Raw genomic sequence first — 20655 nt, forward strand, 5'->3', positions numbered from 1 at the left:
ACGCCTTCTCTCTCATTGGGCAGCACGCATGGCGCATGCCTTCGTGTTTCACGCCATGCATTGAATGCATTTACAGCCACGTGACTCAGCCATCCATTCCATCATCTCACTAGCTTCCTAGGCAAACGGCGCATTAAATTTCTCCGTCTCCTAATGTCTCTTCACGATTCCTCACGGTCCCTCACACGTTCTCCCTGTTCATCTCCCATCCTCATCTATATGATTCCCATCCTCTATCACTCTCTCTCATAAACCATCTGCTCAGAAAAGCCTTCTTCACCCCAACAGTTACTTCCCACACCACTTCCTATCAATGGCTCGAATCAAAATGACTGCTAAACGAAAAACCAACCATCAAGAACCAGAAGAAAATCCAGAGGTTTATTCAAGCACTGATTCAGAATATCATGAAGAAATCCATTCTGAAGGAACCTTTTTGAACACCATCCCTTCTTCTCAACCCTCCAAAAGTTCCTATTCTCCCTCTTTCACTAAAAAGACTGCTAAAAACTCATCTTCATCAACTTCAATCAGGCGTTCCTCCAGAATCATATCTGGAGTCGTTTCATCAAAAAGGGCAATCCCTCAAGACAATACTGTTCATATCATCCACTCTGATGATTCAGATACAACTCTCTCTAGTGAACCTCCACAACAGCATACTCCTAAGAAATCCATATCCAAAGCCTCAACTCCCAAAAAGGTTAAACCTTTTTCTCCAAAACCCCCATCCTCATCGCTCAAAATTTCTGATATTACCTCATTGTTTGATTCGGCTGATATAGAAAATAATTATGTTTTGAAGTGGCAAAACAAATCCGTTGTAAATGGTAAAATCATTGATCTTACTGACATCAAACAAGGTGGATTTAATGTGGAAGAAATGGTTGAACAACTCGGATGGACTTCATTCTTCAAAATCAATGAGCCTAAATATCCTCGCCTAGTATGGGCATTCTATGCTGCTGCAAATGGCTCAAAGTACTCCACTAGTTTTAGTATGGTATTGAAAGGAGTTCATATGGAAATAAATCCCACCATAATGTGCCAAATTCTTGACATACGTGACGAAGGAGCCGACCACTTACCAGAAAGGTGGCTTTCTCGAGCTTTAATCACCAGGACCTCTGTTCTTGAAGAATTACTCATCAAACCACCAAAACCATTAGTGGCCTCAAATCTTCGTCCAATATGTCGTATACTCCACAACATATGTGTTCACTCAATTGCACCCCGAGCTGGCAGCTTTGAGAAAGTCACAGAACTTGATATCATGATCATCCATCATTCAGTGACTGCCTCCCCTCTTGACTTAGGTAATGTGATTTTTTGGTTTATGTTGAATGTTGTTTTGATGGGAAGATCTGCTCCCTATGGAATGCTACTCACTAAGCTTTTCAAATTCTTCAAAATCCCACTCGAAGATGAACCTTCCATCAAATTCAATAACACATTCTCACTCAAGAATATTAAACAAATGAAGTTTGAGCATGAAAACCTCACTGCCTCCAAGAAAAGGAAAGTACGAGAGTCCTCTACTCCCTCTCAGAATTCTGAACAAGACACCACTCAACCACCACCTAAGGAAACACCATCACCACTCATTCAAGAACCTACCTCTCTACTGCGTCACTCTCCTGATCTTACTCCAAACTCACCTGTCCAACCATCTCCTCCTCATGAAGCCGATCCATTCCCTAAGGATACCTTGCCACCAACTCCTCTTCAAAATATGGAAGAAGGCGAGGAGTTATATTTTGATCTTAACCAGTCATATCCTCCCTCTCCTACGGATATGCATATGGCCTTTTCTCCTACAGTACCAATGGAAGAGGATGTGCTCCCACAACCAGATCTTACGCAACAACTTCCTATTCCTCCTGCTGCTGCTCATGAAGAACCTACCCAACCTCTCCCCGAGGTTACAGGACAGTTCAGTTCCCTTGACTCCTTCTTTACTGCCACGACTCATAACCAGTCATAGGACAAGGCTGGGAGCTCTCAGAATAAGAGTTCCAGTGTAAATGATCAGCCTAAGAGCTCGGTTCCTAGCACTAGGATTGGGGAAAGCAAGAATACGAAGCAGATGAAACTTCTAAAGTTAATTAGGAAAGACCAGAAGAAAATCCTTCAGCGCTTCACTCACTTTCAGAACTCTTTGGTTCAGTTTGGTCTTATCCTTGAATGGGTTACCAAACACTTGGTCCCTACTATTGCTCCTGGAGATCATCCTCTTGAGCTACCAGCCCAGCCAACCTCTGATGTTCCATCTCCTTCATCCTCATCAGATGAACCATCCTCATCAGACTAATTTAGTTGATGTTTCTTTTTGCTGCTGCCAAATTCAAGGGGAGAATGATTATGTTTTTTTGATTATGTTTTTTGTTTAGTTGATTATGTTTTTTGATTATCCAGATGCTTTGGGTTCATGCTGTTAAAACTGTTTAATTATTGTGTTGTTAAGTTCAATTGTTGTGTTGCTTATGAACCCATGTTTATGCTTTGTTGAACAAATCTTTAAATTATTATCTAAATATCATGATGTCATATGTATGGTTAAAATCATGTTATTTCAACACTTTGGCATACATTTAGGGGGAGTAATGATTTTTAGTTTTAAAAATTATTACACATATAATTGAGGGGGAGCATAAACATTTTATCTTTGTCTTATTTAAAATCATAATCTAAAGAATTTTGTCATCATCAAAAAGGGGGAGATTGTTGAGACAAAATCTCTCAAATGATTTTAATGATAACAAAATTACTTAAGAGATTATGATTGTGGTTAATGACTAACATGTGCTCTTGAGTGTATTCATATAAGATAATAGGTTATTAATCATTAAGGCAAAAAGAAGGAAAAAGTAATTCTGGCCTGAGGATGGAAAACCCTCGTGAGGATGGAAATTGCTGCAAACGTGAGGATGGGCTGCAATTTGAAAAACTCCAGATTTGGACAATCTGATCTCTCACCAGAACAAATGTGTTTATTCAAATGCATAACAATGTCAAACATGAATAAACAAAGCATTCAAAAGTAAGAGTCAAAAGGTCAAAAGAAAAAGGTGAATATGGCTAGATCTAGTATGTAAAGGAAAGGCTAGCAAAAGTGAAAGCAACCTATCAAGCATGTGCAAAAGTCAAAATCTGAACATTTAATGGGCTTGCACGATTTAATTCATAAAGAAGTCAAGTTAACAAAAGGCAACTTGAAACAAGCCCATTAAAGAAATGAACAATAAAGTCAAAGAATGAATAAGTAAAAGTATTTGAAATAAAGAAGTTGAAAGGCCTAAAAGAAAAAGACAAGAACAACTAGATCTAGTATGCAGAGGATGGCAGAATAGGCAGAGAATAGGCCAGCAAAATTGAAAGCAACTCTTCAAGCATGTGCAAAGGCTAAAATCATACTATTAAACGTGTTTGCATGAATATATACATGAAGAAGTCAAGTTGAAGAAAGAAGAAAGGCAACTTGAAACAAGCCAAAAATGGAAGATCACGTGTGAAGGCTAATTTAAAGGCTAAGCTTTCTCTCTCTTGTCAACATCACCTCAAAAGGTGAAACTAACCTAGACCTTAAAGTCTTCGAAAAATGCAGCTCACATGGTCAAACAACAGCTGTGCATTGCTGATAAAAGAGAATTGACAAGGACTTGTCAAGATCAAGTTACAAGAAAAGTGAGGATGGCTGTAATGGCACTTCCGTAAATATGATGAAAGACTTGGAATGTTTGAAATAAGCTCCAACGGTCATCAAGGGCTTGGATCTCTATAAAATGCAAACAAGCTCTCCATTGGAAGACACACAACACACTTGCATAAAAAGATCAAGCATCTTAAAGCTATCAAGAGCAAAACACCCTCACTTCTTACTTTCTTTGATCCTACACTATATCTTTGTATATCCTTTGAGAAAGTATTAAGTATCAATCACTCTCATACTACTTTGTAATTTCCTAGTGAGTGAAGCTTGGAAATATTTGAAAATTGATTGTAAGCTTGGTGAAGCTTGAGAATACACAGTTTGTAATCATCCTCAGGTTGAGGATCGATCTGTTCGAAAGTTAGTGAAATCTCACAAGGGTGTGAGGACTGGACGTAGCCATCTTTGGGTGAACCAATATAAAATTGTGTGTGTGTCCCTCATATTCTACTCCTACTCTTTTGCTCAACTTAGATCTAACGATTTGAAAAAATCCCATCCTCGATATTTAGCTACATCAGTTTCATATGGGACTTATGAAGATAAGAAATTAGTAAAGTGAGTGAATCAATAATTGATATTATAACCACACATAATTGGTTATACGTGTGCACATAATATAAATAATTCATTTGATCATCAATAATTGATAGTATTCACTTTATTATCTAACGATGATCACTTTCGATGAGCAAAATTCCTTTCAAATAGGGAGCCGAAACTTGCAGAGTTGTTCTCACAAACCGAACCTCCTTCAATCATTCAATCTTCTCTATTTTTCTTAATTTATTTATTTTAAATAAAAAAATCGGTTTAGATTTAAAGTTTATATATCATATAGAAGAAGATCAAACATTTAAATTTTTACACAAATTTAAAATAATTTGATATATTATTAAGATACATTAGAATGAATATTTTATATACTTTTATTAAACATCATTAATTTTCGTAAGTCTCGATAACATATCAAATCATTTTAGATTTATGTAACATTTTAGGAACATAATCTATATGATATAAATTTTCAATTAAAAGAAAAATTGAAAAAAAATGTTAGCATCCACATTTTTTAATCTTAAAAATGGTCACCTATATATGTTGCCAATTTATTTACTTACCCGTATAAGGGATAAATTTCTCTTTCAAACATAAATTGTTCCTAAAAAATGTTTTTTTGCCTGTAAAATGCAACTAAGAAATCAATAATTATATTGTACTAGGGAAAATTCCATGACTGATATTACAAACGACCAGGAGGAACTATTATTTGGTCAGCCTTTTTCTTGAATTAATGTTTGTCTAGTCAGTAGCATCACTTGGAAGGTCCCGGCCATGGGGAATCTTGCCAGGATAGTTGGTAGTTGATGTATTTGATCCAATCATTCTGCACACATATAAATCAAATGAATTTTCTGCATAAATTTGAATGTAATAAGTTTTATGTTATAAAATGCTTACCCTTTATCAACAATAACCATGGAACGAAGTTCACAATTGGCAAAACTGTAAAACAGGAAAGCCAAAATTTCTTCAATTAGTCTAACATGTAGTGCATGAAAGCAAATATTTAGTTTCAAGTTAAACAATTTATTCTATGCTACATATTGAGTAAGAACTTTCATGTTTTTCCAATGTAAAAGTATACTATTCTATCATGCTAATGATAATTGCCATATAAACTGCATATTTTTGGTTATCTTTGTTAATGTATCCTTCGTAAGTTGGAAATTAATTTTTTGAAGTACAAAGATAGATATATTTAATGGTTAACGTTTTTCAATCTTCCAACGGATGTTCTTTCATATACGTCAATAAGAAATCAAACCCATTACTACGACTAGTTCTAGGATATGATGAAGACATAAAAGTTAAATTAAATTACATATGACTTAATTTTTTTTTTTTTTTGAATTTCAAATAAAAGAATCATTATTTAGATTAAATAATTAAGTCAAAAAGTTTTTTTTCTTTTATTTTAGTATTTCCTATATTTTTCATAAAGATTAAGATAGAATTAGACAATTTGAGAGAAGAACCTTATCATTTATTATTCCTGAATGCTGCATATATCTAAACTTGAATATGCTGTTCATAAATAAGATTAGTAAAATTTTGAGAGAGATGCTTACTGTGCACACATTTCAGTCTTAATATTTGGGTGGCAATCATCTCCAAAAACACTGAGGGTATTAAACAGAAAACTGCTGTGGGTAACAACAGCTATCTCCTTCTCTTTACGTGTACACAACCTGAACCAATAACAAAATTTAAGAAACAAGTTCTTTAGATGCTATTCAAAATCACAATAAAAACAAATGAAATCCTAACTTCAGAGAACAGCAGCGGTGATATCTTAATATGACATCCTAACTTCAGAGAATAGTTGTGATAATACGAGACTCTTTAAGAGAGTTATAGAAACAGATTATGATTATGATATGTCTTTAACTTGATTTAATCTTATTTCTTTAAACTTTTCGTAATATATTAGGAAGATGGCTTATAGCTTAAATGAAAATATATTCATTTTATTCCTTTTTTTTTTAATAAAAATAACTACTCAATAAGCTCTTATATAATAAAATTTTATACTTTAAATTGTTTATTCGATGAAAAAGAAAGTCTTCGTGATGCTGTAAAAAGGCCTCACGTAACCACATGTCAATCCGATGCCTTGACATTATTATTATAGTAAAAGAAAATTGGTTACAAAGTAAATTAGTTTCAATTAATAATATAAACATTAATTTCACTATGCTCTGGCCCTCCTTATTTTCTTATAACAAGGTTATTCTTCTTGTTAAATTATGTGTAGTCGTCTACCAGAAACATAGATAAAATTATTTATTACTACTTCGGTCTTATTATAAGTATTTTTATTTGGATTATTCTCAGTTCTTTAAAAAATAATAATTGATTTTAATAATAAAATAAATTTATAAACTAAAATGTTTATATTAATAACAATTAATTGTATAATTAGATAAATTGAAATTCAATAAATAAAATATATTAATAGTAATTAATATTTCATTAATAATATAAAAAAACAATAATTTAACATAAGTAAATATTCCAAATGAGATAGAGAATAACACTCACCATTCCAAAAACTTCAGTCCCCTGCTAGTAACTTCTTCTTTCTTCTCTCTTTCAGGTGTATACCAAGTGTCCTCATCAGTTTCAATCTATAAAGATTTATAAGATTTATTTTCAGCACAAATTCAATTCAACAAAATTTAAAATATTTTCTAGCAATCAGTGCATCAGAAAGAGCTTAATTATTTAGTAACAGCTAGACCATGCATGTATCATAAGGTAAAAACCAAACAATCACTAACCAGTGAAAAATCAATTCCTGGAAACATGTGCCGGTACTCACTAACAGTTCTTCTCTTGTCACAAGGATGAAGTCCCTGCATTACTAAAGATAGCTTTGTAAAAAAGTATATTGATTTAAGTAAATGAAATTTTAGAAAATAGGAAAGGAGGTAAAAAATTCTTTTATAACTGTTAGACTCCATACATACTCATCAGACATCAGACGTGTTCGTGTCTGACACTGACATTACTTACCATTTGCTCTCGGCAAAGCTCTACTGCAATAAATGGTGGGCAGTTCAGACTAGAAACTGCAGGATGATCACTATGTCCCACATTTTCCGTCATCAGAGGAGGTTCATTAATTCCACTAGTGTATGCTTCCCCACCAAAGACCCCAACTGCTGTTTGCATTGTCCTGCAACGCCATAGTTTGAATTTCAACTTATGATAGCCCCAAATACAGAAGCACACATAACAAACATAGCAATAGCATCAATATCAGAACACCTAATTTTCCCAACTCTCCGAACACCTGGTAGTGTCACGTGATTTTAAGTTGATATAATGCAAAGAATCAAAGAGAATAATTAAGTTGTGTAATTCAGAACATTCAAATTACAGGAATGTGATATGCCCTTTTTGACAGAATAATTTGATTCAGAAGGAGAAGGAGAAGAGAAGAGGTGGAAGCACTGGTGTGAACATTGGAAAAAAAGAAATGGTTGCTGAAGAGAAAGAACGAAATAATCTTATTGACAATGTGTAATAATAAGACTGCTAAAAGAATTGGTTAAAAACCAGTACAACATAATCAAACCAATCAAGTGGGAAATGATAGACAATTTGTATAAAATATGAATGAACGAATTATTTGTATGCCATTTGTTACTATCATTCATCAACTAGCCGTCATCCTCACACAGGGATTTTCTCAACATAACTGAACTTATCACAAGCAAGTTGGACAACATAACTGAACTTATTATAAGCAAGTTGGACATGATAATTGATAAATATAAACATACCAACTTGAGGGATGGTGTTAAATTTTCTTGGGATTAATGGTTTGAATTTATGTATTAGTATAGATAAATTAAAATATGAATTACCAAATTCAGATATGATTTTAATTTGTTTTATCTATTATTTTTTCTCTTTTCTATTTCTCTTCCAAGTTGTTTCAAATTGGTGAGTATTTTTTAAACCAACTCTGCCTTCATATCCAATATTTGTATTTTTTTTTTACTAAGCAAAACAAGTATCATCTCTTCTCTTAAAATTTGGTACCTTGTTCACATACACACTTTAATAAGAAACAGAAAATAGAAGTAAAATAACAACGTGGGACATATAATGATTTTGCAGAATTCAAAAATACCTTAACAATGGGGAAACCACAACTAGTTCAACTTTTCTGGAAAGTCCACTAGCCTTCACATGCTTTTGGAGATTTTCAACCTGTCAGAGACAAGTTACAAGCATGTCACCATGACAATTAAAGAACATAAAAATTGAGCCAGAAAAACTAGCAAGAGATAGATGTATCAATATTGTCAATCGCAGATCGCAGAAAATAGAGGTTTGCTACTCTATAGTGCTACCACATTGCTATAGTCGGTCAGTCGCTATTTGACAACACTTCATACTAAATAGTGTATCGCAGAACAATAGCGACTTGTTCGAGTTCTACTACTCTATGACATTATACCGCTGCTATTTGACAACACTAAGATGTATGTGTGGATGAACAAGATTATTATTGATAGCTTACTTACTACTTATGAGAAATCAAATTATCATTAACAGAAAAATACGAATACTAATCTCTAAAATAGTATTATATCTGATTACTTCAAAGAGATATTTCACAAAATACCCAAAAAAAAACATCCAGAAATACTTGACAACATGACATTCAAAAAAATTGAATAGCAATTACCTGCTTCCAACCAAGAGGAGTTAAGTTTGCATCAAAAAGATCGTTAGATAGGTAAGCATCATGGTTCTTCTCTCCTTCTACATTATGAACCCCTTGGGCGTGCCTAACCTATAAACAAGGTGATAAAACACATTAGTGTTTTAAAAACAATGGCAAATTATAAATAATCTCAAAAACCAGAATACAACTACTCCAACAGCACAAGCTATTAAGGGTAAATTTGCCACAAACCAGGTGAATAGTTTTGGTCTGGTGCAATGGATAGAGACTTTGACCTGCTGTAGTATCCATAACTGCAGTCACACATTAAAAAAATGAAAAAAATAAAATAAAATAAACGTGATTGATGAAGCTGTTAACTAAACCAACGTAATGAAAAAGGGAAAACTGCAGCATAATAATAGATTAGTAGATAAATAGAAAAACAAATTGCAAGAAAAAAGTATAGATTCCAAAATTTGAGAATAATCTTATCTGATTTTCTGACCACATAATGGAAGAATATTTCATGGAATAATATTTCATACTCTAGGTTTTTTAAAATGCTTTTCGAAAAACCTAAGTAACTAAAAATGTCACAACAAAGTAACAAAGAATTGAAAAGCAAGAAACTAAGAATGAAAAAGTTTGAGCAATGAATGTCGGTACCCAAAGAAAAGTTACAACTTTACAACGCAACAAAGAATTGCAACTTACAAGCATAAATTGATTAAATTCTTAGCAAACATAAGTCAGTAATACAATATATGGAACAGAAGCAAAAAGGAATCAGGAAATCGTACACAGAATATTCTGAGAATAAGAATTGAAACCTTCACCAAATAAATATCAACAACAACCAACTCTACCAAAACTTACTAGCAGTAACTTTAGACAAATATAAATAAATTGTTATTCACTAAATGTTATTTAGGTGCTGATTTCAAGTTATTTTTAATAAAGATAGTTTACGAAAACAAAAACAGTTGACTTTATTTATTTATTTTTACAAAATAACTTATATATAAGCATAAGTGCTTATGCTATAATACTATAGTTTTTAATTAAACTCTTTATCCAAACAGATCTGAAGAATTGACACACTTAGAATTGATATCATATACCATGAAATAACTATTACAAAATTATGAGTATTATACTATAAATAAAAAATAAACAGACTAAAATTATTTTCATGGAATTGGATAGAGAAAATAATCCACAAGATTAGCGATGATTAGTGTATAAACGTGTAAACTTAAACAGCGATTCTACGATGAACGTGTCATGCATGAGTAAAAGGACTAGTAGAATTTTAAATTTGTGATGTGAATTAAACAGTGGAATTAAAAAAAATGATTCTAAATGGATCATATAAACAATAGCTTAAACATGCGAATTAATTAATTTGATTAACATAATAAAAATGGTAACGAAATGTAAATAACAAAGATAGAAAGAATATGTCAAATTTTATAAAACGGAGTTTTCGATAGGTAAGTGAATTGAAATTGAAAAAGAACGCAGTTGGTATTGGACGTACCCAAAAAGAAGAAGAATATAGAAAACGGAGGGAGTGATTGATTGCAGGGGAGAAATAAGAAACAGAGGAAGCTTTCAAATGGTTGTGGGGATAAAAATGGAATTTCAAATGGTTATAACATGGAAAGATTATATTGGTCTTTGGTCTTATTTATTTGGTCTTTAAATAATTATTATAAGAATAATGGTAAGACATACTCGTTAACACAATTTTCAATATTTTTTTTGTTGTGCATAAATTTTAACAATAGAAATTGGATTAAGATATATAAATATTAAAAATTGAGTCACTAATATTTTTCTTATTATAATAACGGTTGGACGGTTAGTGATTGATTGAAACGGTTGGACGAGTCCGTGTTTTGCTTTTCCACTACAAGCAAAAGTAATAGATGCATGAACAAGATCAATCAATAATTCAATACCTCTCACACACCCTGATTTGGAAAATTATAACAATATAAAAATATAATATTTTACTTTTATAATCTCTTTATCATTCAAAACTATCTATTATATCTATATTAATTTTTTTTTTTTAAGATCTCATCTACAGAATGCAGTTAGGTCATTTATTTATTTTTTTATAATTAATAAATAAAAAATAATTAAAACAATCAAATTATATTAATAAAATTAAATAAAATAATAGAAAAAATATACATAAAAAATTATAAAATATGAGAGAATTGTTAAAATAATATATGTTATTTATTTTGCCACATCAACTCAACCGTATTAACTTTAATATATTTTTTATTAAATATATTTTATTTGATTTTATTAATATAATTTGTTTTTTAAAATTAATTTTTATTTATTAAATTAACAATTAATTCTTTCTTATAAAAATCATAATAATAAAATGGCAATAGATGGTCGTACTCCGCCTTGCGACCTCCTACTAGAGAAAACATAAATCCTTCAAGTGGTCGTATACCTGTTTTGCGACCTATTGAAAGTAAAAAAAGTATAACACTTTGTTATACAAAAAGTAACAAGAGATTGTGAACGGTATTCTGTGTCCAAAACTGAGTTGTTTCTTCCTTTTTTATAGGCCTAGGTGTCTTCATGAGTTTTAATTACAAGACACCATCAGAATTTCACATAAGAAAAACGGTTCAGTAACTTAAGTTACAGGATTTTGACATCCGATAGGCACCAATACTAAGTCATGTTAGCCTTCTCACTATATATTTCTTCTTCAACATTCAACCTCCAATCATTTACCTATTTTCATGTTTATGTAGTTGAAAACCCTCATTCTTCTCATCATTGGCACATTAACTCTATTTTACTTCATGGTAAAGGTAATGTAGCTTCAAAATCCTCCTCATTGTCATTTTAGTTATTAATTTTTTTGAAGTTTTGTACTAGGTGGTACCAAATTCTAAGATCCGATAATATATTTTTTTTGAAAACTTTACACTATCAAATTCATGTATTCGGTAATATGTTTTTAAAAAACGTAACATTATCATATTCATATATCTAGTAGTTTTTAATGCATTCCAAAATCGTATGTTTTTTGCATAGTTGAGTTTTAATTTATGTTAAATATTTGTAGTTAGTAATGGTTGAACTTAAAGTTAAATCTAAATATTTTTCGGCGCCTGATTTATAACCTAAGTCTACGGATGAATCCAAATTTGAGCATGTAGCTAAAGAAATATATGAGCTCGTACCTGACTTGAAACCTAAAGAAACAACTGGTTTGAAACCGAATATTGTAGAGTCAATGGTGAATGGAAGGAAAATGATGTTCACCATTATATTAAGGTGACTATTAGATGCAAGAATCTTAAGTGATTGGATGCGTGAATTTGATAAATTAGGGAACCAAATTCTACAATCTAATAAGTTGTATGTTAGATTTTTGCGGAGTCTGTCACACTAATGTAGGATAAGCAATTTCCTTCATTTTTTTGACCTTCTTTTTCAAAGCCCATCCTATATTTAGTGTGGATCAAATAGTCCACCCCGTTTTAATAGCTCTAATTATTAGATAAATAAATATATTATTTGAATTATATTCTTAAAATTATTTTAATTTAAAAAAGAAAAATAAATTCATTGATTCCTCCATAATCATTGATCTAAACCAACCATAAATGAAATGAAAAGATTATTTTTAAAATATAGAAATAGCGATTGATTAGACTAGTTTTTATAACATTTTTAAAAAATAGTCCTATCAATCTTCTGCTTGTGTCTATGTCAGTGGTAAATAAAGCCTTAATTTTTGGAGAGGTGTTTACTACAATGATCTCAATCCACTCATGGCCGTTAAATAAAACAGGTCAGCCATTGCGAATTTCCATGTCAGCCCTCTCTCTTTATTATTCATGAACTTTGGTTGGATATTATTGTATCAAAATAATATATGAATGTTTTTAATTTATATAATTCAAAAATTCATTTTATTTTTATTTTTGAATAATATCATTAATCTATCACATTTATTAGATTATTCTCTTTTGAGATATCATAGAATATATGTCGAACATTTTTGTTATTGTATCTCCCAATCAAATCAAAATGAACATTCTTTAGTCCAATGGGGCGGGCTGATGTTGTTGTCTACATGCGTCAAGATTCTATAGTTTTTTGTATTCTTTTTAATTTTTTTTATAAAAATAAATTGAAATTTATTCATTTATTTATTCAAATTTTATGAATACATTATATATAAATACAAATTCAACATTGCTAAAAAGTCAATGATAATTTATAAACAAATTCACAATATCTAAATTAATAATATAAAATAATAAAATATTTATAAATAATATGACAAAATCAAAATATTTAAAATATTTATAGTTTTAAATATGTAACATTCGTGACCTAATCATTGATTGAACTTAACAGTTGATTGAATCAAAAAACAATTGAAGTTGATTTATTTGAACCAATATAACAATCGAAGTTGATTTATTAATTTAAAACAAATTATATATTATAATTATAGGTAAGTAATAAAAGCTATAACTTTTTAATCAAGACAAGCTAGAGCAAGAATGTGAAATAACATATACAAATTTGTTTGTGACATACATGAATGTCCACTTGCAGCATATTTTCGGTTGATGTGAATTTGGAGAGAGCTTGGTAACAAGTTTAATTAGTATTTTTTTATGAAAAAGTGGTAGCAATAAAATAATAAAAATGGTTATGATTAAGAATAACTAATTATTATTTTGGAAAAAGAATAATTAATTGATAAGAAGAGTTTATAATTTCTTGCTGTAACTCTTATCGTTATACTTCAAGTGTCTACGGCTACTCCATACTCCTTCCACCTTAAATTATATATCATCCTAATAAAATATATTCATCTTAAAATTATATAATAAATTATTAATTTTTCAATTTTTATTATGTCATTTACTATTTTTTACTCTATTTATTCTAAATCTTTTAATTTATGTTTCTCATATCATTAATGGAAGATAACTTATAATTTTGTCATATTATTTATATAATTTTTTTTATACAATATTAACTACATTTATTAATCTGTATGAAATTGTTAAAGTGACATACAATTTAAAACGGAATAAATATTGATCTTGACAAATACTAAATACACACACTCATCTATTGGGCCACATCACTCCTAAAAAGATGCTATAGACAAACCCTTTAACACACTCTTATTTATTGGGCCACATCATTCATTTTTTTTTCCAATCTTTTGCTTGGCCACCGGTTACTAGAACAGTTAATTAAGTCTCAAGTCCAAAATTTCTTTTAAATTTTTTTCTACTAAACCTTTTAATATTAGACTGTTTATTAAAATAGTGTTTTTTAAAACATTTAGTCTATTATTTTATTATTATTGTGGATCTAAGTGAAGGAGTTTATAGATCCAATATTTTGTTAATTGAAATTTTTTTTTTGAAATTTATTTTTCTAAAAAAGTTATCGAGAAAACATTTCTCACAAACATATAAAACTTTTTTTTTTCAAAAAAAATTAAAATCATTTTTTCTTGAAAAATTTTATGAAAAAAAATCAATTCTTTTTCCTCGAATAAAAATAATTTCGATAAAAAAATTTTGTAAAATAGTTTTTACCGAAAAATTTTGAGGAAAAAAAAATCAAAGAAGGTATTTATTAACAAATCAAGACATGCTAGTATTTTTAAATTGTTTTATTTTAATTTTTATAAACTCTTTAGGATAGTTTATGAAAACAACTTATAGTTTATATGAAAATAATTTAAATTTATTTTATCAATTATTATATAAATAGTTTATACATGGACACTTAGTATATATGATAAATATTTAATTAAATTATTGATTCAAAGAGAGTCGTTATCTTAAATATTCTCACATTGCATCAAGAAAAATATGTAAGCTTTATAATTGTAGTATTAAATTCAGAAATAGACTAAATTGTAATCGATTTAAGAGATTAAATCATCGATCATTATCATTTAAAATACTTAAAAGATAATTTATCCCAAAACTTTTATTTAGATTGCTTCATAAAAAATAATTATCCTACATAAATGAAGATGAAAAAAAGAAAACGAACGAAGTTTCTTTATTTTAAGTAAAAATCCAAATTAGTCCTTGATATGTTAAACGTCCGATATTTTAATCTTTTAAAACTATATATATATATATATATATATATATATATATATATAATTAATCCTTGACAATTGCATAAAAGGAACATATTAATTTCTCCATTAATTTTGATCAAAATTTGACTGATATCCGTATGTTTTGTTATGGAACACAAATATCAACTTGATTCGGTAAACTTTGAACATGACTCCAAAAGTTTAGTTGTCAAATTTCACAAAGATCACGATGATATGTCTGAATTAATTGCTACTCTTTATGACTTTTGACAAATGTATTTCTTTTTCAAAAAACTTTAGTATTAAATTTATTATGAGACAATCAATGAAACGGTTCATCCTCTTAAAAAAGAGGTTTCATTTTAACTAGTGGCATCTCTTCATTAATATCCCACTAATTTTCAAATTATTATTATTATTATTATTATTATTATTATTATTATTATTATTATAATGCTATAAGCACTTCCACTTAGATAAAAGTATTGGGGTGGATTTATAAAAATCTTTGGAAAGCCAGCAGAAAGTTAGCGTGAATATAAGGACAGGGTTGTAGCCTTCTTATATTTTTTTCTTTTTATAGAATGGGTTTCAATGACCCCAATTCTTTTTTTTCTTCTTCTGTTTCAAACACTAGGCCCAAGATATCTTATTAAACTTTTGGTTTTTAAATTAAAATGGGAACATAATTCAGTATCTACAATATTTTATAAATAACATTTATTCTATAAATATGCTATTTCTTCTTTTTTTATATATAAAAACGAATTAATTGCAATTTTAGTCTCAGTTTTTCACTTATTCTTCAATTTGGTTCGATTTTTTTAAACTAAAAACCAATTCAGTTCGGTTTTCAAGTAGTTTTAGTTTATAACTAAACTTTGTCCATCCTATCACCATTGTTTTAGTCTAAAAATCTGAAAGAGATATCATAATTGAGGGATTTTAAAATGAAAGACCAATTTCAAGAATAGATGAAAATAGAGGGATCACTCCAATTAAGAAAGAAAAAAAAATAAAACATTTTAATCAAGTACAAATATGTAATGGTGACTTTTTTTTATAAAAAAAACTCATCCATTGAAAACAAGAACTTATAGCCCAACAAGGCCCAGCCCAAGCTACATGCATGGCAATGGATTTACTTTTCAAAACTAAATGCAATGTAAAGCAGATTTAGATCAAAATACTATGCACGCACACTAAATTCGTTCTATTTCACGTAACTATTTTTGTACTTTTTAGGATTTACAACATTCTTTTTGTTAACTATTTTTAGTGTAAAAAAAAACATTTTTTGGGTTAACTTTTGTCTTAACACTTTAAACAACTTAACTTTGTCAATAGGTAGTTATAGTTTTTCTTTCATTGAAACATAATCATGCCATTTAACAAAAAATAGCTGTTAATGTTGTTTTACAATTTGGTGTTAGTCAATGAGTAATTTTGTTTTCTTTTCCTACTTAAAATTAAGTATAAGAAGACAATAAGAGAACAATTATTATTTCTAGAGGTTGATGTATCTTTAATTAATTAATTTTTATATATAATGGTATAATTTTGTAATCTCCATCAAAATTTCGTGTGATATGTCTATTCTGTACTTGTTAAGTCATATACACAGGGAGCGATATGCGGTTTTGTATGATTTTTGGGAAGAGAAAATCTGAACCAATAAAAATAGTTGGCTTAGTATGGGTTTTTGATGCCTATATCCCTCTTTTGAATTTTTAATTTCAAAATGCCCTAGTTTGAAAAAGATATACATAAATGTCCTACTTTTTTGCCTCCAGTTGCTTATCGCAATCTGGGGATGCGACTTTCTGAAGGAGATTTTTTTTCATTTTAACAGATGGTCGCATCATGGGGATGCGACCTTGTACTGTGACAATTTTTATTTTATTTTTTTGCAATTAAAGAATATTTGTATTTATTATTAATTATTTGAATAATTTAAAAAAATTAAAACATTTAAAAAATCAAAATACTATTATGAAAAATAATAATAATAAATTTAATAATATTATAAATTTTTATAATAATAATAATAATAGTTTTAATAATAATAATAACAATAACAATAATAATATTAATAACAATAATAAAATACATTAATAAATAATAATAATAATAATTTTAATAATATTCTAAATTTTAATTAAAAAAATAATAAAGTAGATTATATTAATAAAATAAAATTAATTAAATTGAACCAATAAAATACGTTAAATTAAAAAAAAATACAAAAAATTGAACAAAAAAATACATCAAATTTATATTTTATCATTATTATTATTATTTTCATTAATTTTTATTTATTAGATAAGAAAAATAGGAGGAATTTATTATAATAATGTGCCAAAAGAGGAGGAAGTTGATACATTACAAATTTAACATCAATATTCAACCTATTTTATCTGTAAAATATGATGAACACGTTATTTATTTTGACACATTAATATAACAACGTCCTCCTATTTGTTTGTTTTGTCAAATTATTATAACAACTTTCTTCCACATTATTATAACAAATTCCTCCTATTTTTCTTATCTAATAAATAAAAATTAATGAAAATAATAATAATAATAATGATAAAATTAATATTAAAAATTAGAATATTATTAAAATTATTATTATTATTATTATTATTGTTATTGTTATTATTATTGTTATTGTTAAAATTATTATTATTATTCTTATTATTATTATTATTATTATTATTATAAAAATTTATAATATTATTAAATTTATTATTATTATTTTTCATTATAGTATTTTGATTTTTTAAATGTTTTAATTATTTTTAAATTATTCAAATAATAAAAATAATTAATAATAAATACAAATATTCTTTAAATGGCAAAAAATAAAAATAAAAATTGTCACAGTACAAGGTCGCATCCTCAGGATGCGACCATCTGTTAAAATGAAAAAAAAAAAATCTCATTCAAGAAGTCGCATCTCTAGGTTGCGATGAGCAACTGAGGCAACAAAGTAGGGCATTTATGTATATTTTTTTCAAACTAGGGCATTTTGGGATTAAAAGTTCAAAAGAGGGATATTGGCATCAAAAACCCGGCTTAGTATATGGTTTAGTTTTTATAATCTATTCTCACAAAATACAAACCAAGCCAAACTGATAAATAATTGATAGATTTTTTTTTTCTTCGTGTTTGGTCATTTATCTTTTAAAAAGTGTATAAGATTATCTTTGTTGTTTTTTATTGTTGAAAAAAGCGGTCATGTCTTAAAAATACTGAGGTGACAAGTCTACATAAGATTATTATTGATAATTTTTTTTAAATAGATTTTTATTAAAAATTCCCAAATTAAATTTTTGGAATTCTTCAAATCTATAAATATTTTATAAATTTCTTCTTATTCATCTCAATTTTCAACCCAAAATTTGAATGTTTGCTTTTGTTTGATGTTTTCTTCTTGAAAAGTTTTTTTTTTCTTTCAATTTGAATGTTAAGTATAACTTTCTATTGATAACTCTTCAATAAACGAGTTATTTACCACTTTTTAGATTTGAATATGCAAATCCATTAAGAGATATTTTTATTAAATGTGTACTTTTTAGTATTTTAATATAATATTGATTACATGTCCTTTTTATTAGAGTAAGCTTATTTATGTTGGAACTATGTTCTTTGATGTGATTTTGAGCATGATATATTAATTGACCATATATGGGTAAAATGCTACAACAATGTTGCAGTGTCCATGCAAGACATCAACAAGTTGTCGGCCCAGAACGTGGTAACCTTATCTTATGGGCACAAGAGACACCTCACCAATTGAAGGACAAGCCAAAAGAATATTCTTGTTGCCTCAAACCTTTACTCCATTGGGTCAAAGTTTCCTTATGCATAAAGGAAAAAAAATGCCAAAAAAGGAGAGAAAAAATGGTCTAAAATTGTCCTACATGAAGGGCAAGAGTTGCAAACCTAAAAAGTGGTGGAGGAAAACCTAATTTTCTAAGTCTCTTAGCAGACCTAGCACCCACCATCACTCCAACATCATTATCCTTCATTTCTACCACATTTGGAAGCCATTGGAGCCTGTTTTGGAGCTTTAACTTGAAGAAGGAGAACGAGATTTGATTTCTACAACGAACCCTAGGATAGTTGTTGTTGTAATTTGTATTTCTACTTTCTCATTTGATTCTTGTTGTAACAATATTTCAATAATGATTTTATCATCATACCATTTCATTTCCATTTCTAAGCTCATTATGAGCTAAACCTTTATTAGTTAAGGAACAATGCTTTGGTAAGTAAGGTTTATGGATTAATATGTTTATGGCTGTAGAGAGAAAAAAAAAAGTGAGGTCAATTATGTTTTGTTTCAAAAACTTAGTTAAAACAAAATATTTAAAAACTAGTGATGTTGAAAATAGGAATAAGTAAAACAATAAGTAAAGAGATAAAAAGAGAAACACAAGTCAATTTATCCTGAATCACCACCAACACAATAGCTACACCAACACAGTACCTACGTCTAGTCCTTTTACACAAAAGGTTTAATCCACTATTCACCAATAATATCACAACTTCACTAAACACCTTCTAGTCAATCTAACTGTGTTCAAGTCGTCTCAACCTTCTAACTTAGTACGATCAAGCTTTTGAGGGCGACAACCACTACTTGGCCAAGTTACAAAAGTGTTTAAGATGATTTTTAGTCAAACTCGCATACAAGAGTGTTTATAGGATTTGCACTCAGAAAATATTTTAGGTTTCTCAGTGTTAGAGCAAATACAATAGTTTTCATGAGTTTGTATTTGTGACAGCAGTAGGTTTGTCTTTTGTTGTTTTATTTTTCTTTCTTGCTTTTCTTAGTGACAATCACAAATTCTATTATAAAGAAGCTTTGAATCCATTAGGGTTTCTGACCATTATTAGGATTGCATGAAATCAACATGTGAAATAATAACTCGTATCAAATCTTGATAGATCTTGAATCAATATCAAAAACTTGTCCAAAATCATCTTCATGATTGATTCAATGCATCTTGATAGAAATGACATGAAGACCAGAGGGTAAGTCATGTGCTTATTCAGTCAAATGGTAAGTCTATTAGGATGAGCAAATGATATCTAAATGTTGACTTTATCCGAATGTCGACTTCATTAGAGTGTTGACTTCATCAGAGTGTTGTCTAGATAGTCAATTTTTATACCAATGTTATCACATGCAAAATTATTTTAGTGGGCTTGTATTTAACAGATTCAATAGAGGCACGTTGAGAGTGTGTTTTGTAGAGTCATTCATAACATAACAGATCTTTCATAGCATTGTCATGTACTTTATGAATATCTTATCTAATCATTAAAGAATACAAGTAAGGTCTTTCGTGACAAGGGAATTGCACACTTAATTGAAATTATTAGTGCTATAAATTGTCCCCACAAAAAGATTTTTTGTAATAAAATAAATAAGGGTTATTGTTCATCAAACTTACTTGGTTGTAACAATGACATGTTTAGCATTTATTTAATCAAGCTGGTTTATGATTGTCTTTAAATTTGAATATGATCACCTTAGATTTAATG

The 20655-nt window shown here is 28.9% G+C and overlaps 1 protein-coding gene across 5 annotated transcripts; it reads right to left on the reverse strand.

The window, feature by feature from the left end:
- Positions 1-4898: 4898 nt before the first annotated feature.
- LOC101513888 (phosphoglycerate mutase-like protein 1) lies at positions 4899-10627 on the reverse strand. Of its 5 annotated transcripts, none has more exons than XM_004513931.3 (10): positions 10498-10627; positions 9207-9268; positions 8976-9083; positions 8415-8494; positions 7289-7451; positions 7054-7128; positions 6815-6900; positions 5842-5961; positions 5171-5215; positions 4899-5096 (listed from the first exon to the last, which is right to left on the reverse strand). In XM_004513931.3, exons 2-10 carry the CDS (start codon positions 9264-9266, stop codon positions 5012-5014), a joined length of 822 nt encoding a protein of 273 aa, XP_004513988.1. In that variant the 5' UTR covers positions 9267-9268; positions 10498-10627; the 3' UTR covers positions 4899-5011. The 5 variants fall into 5 exon arrangements, with proteins under 5 accessions (XP_004513988.1, XP_012575130.1, XP_004513987.1 ...); XM_012719676.3 differs by lacking the exon at positions 10498-10627 and adding an exon at positions 9758-9812; XM_004513930.4 differs by lacking the exon at positions 10498-10627 and adding an exon at positions 9672-9722.
- Between the last annotated feature and the right edge of the window lie 10028 nt (positions 10628-20655).

The sequence above is a fragment of the Cicer arietinum genome, chromosome 2 (genome assembly GCF_000331145.2).
Source record: "Cicer arietinum cultivar CDC Frontier isolate Library 1 chromosome 2, Cicar.CDCFrontier_v2.0, whole genome shotgun sequence".
Classification (NCBI taxonomy): Eukaryota; Viridiplantae; Streptophyta; class Magnoliopsida; order Fabales; family Fabaceae; genus Cicer; species Cicer arietinum.

Bases quoted from the DNA above. Each gene is read 5' to 3' on its own strand.
- LOC101513888 (XM_004513931.3), bottom strand. From the start codon at position 9,266: ATGGATACTACAGCAGGTCAAAGTCTCTATCCATTGCACCAGACCAAA. The intron at 8,495-8,975 runs GTAATTGCTATT...TGTCTCTGACAG, and splicing joins CTCCTCTTGGTTGGAAGCAG to GTTGAAAATCTCCAAAAGCA. The intron at 7,129-7,288 runs GTAAGTAATGTC...TTAGTAATGCAG, and splicing joins AGCTTTGCCGAGAGCAAATG to GGACTTCATCCTTGTGACAA.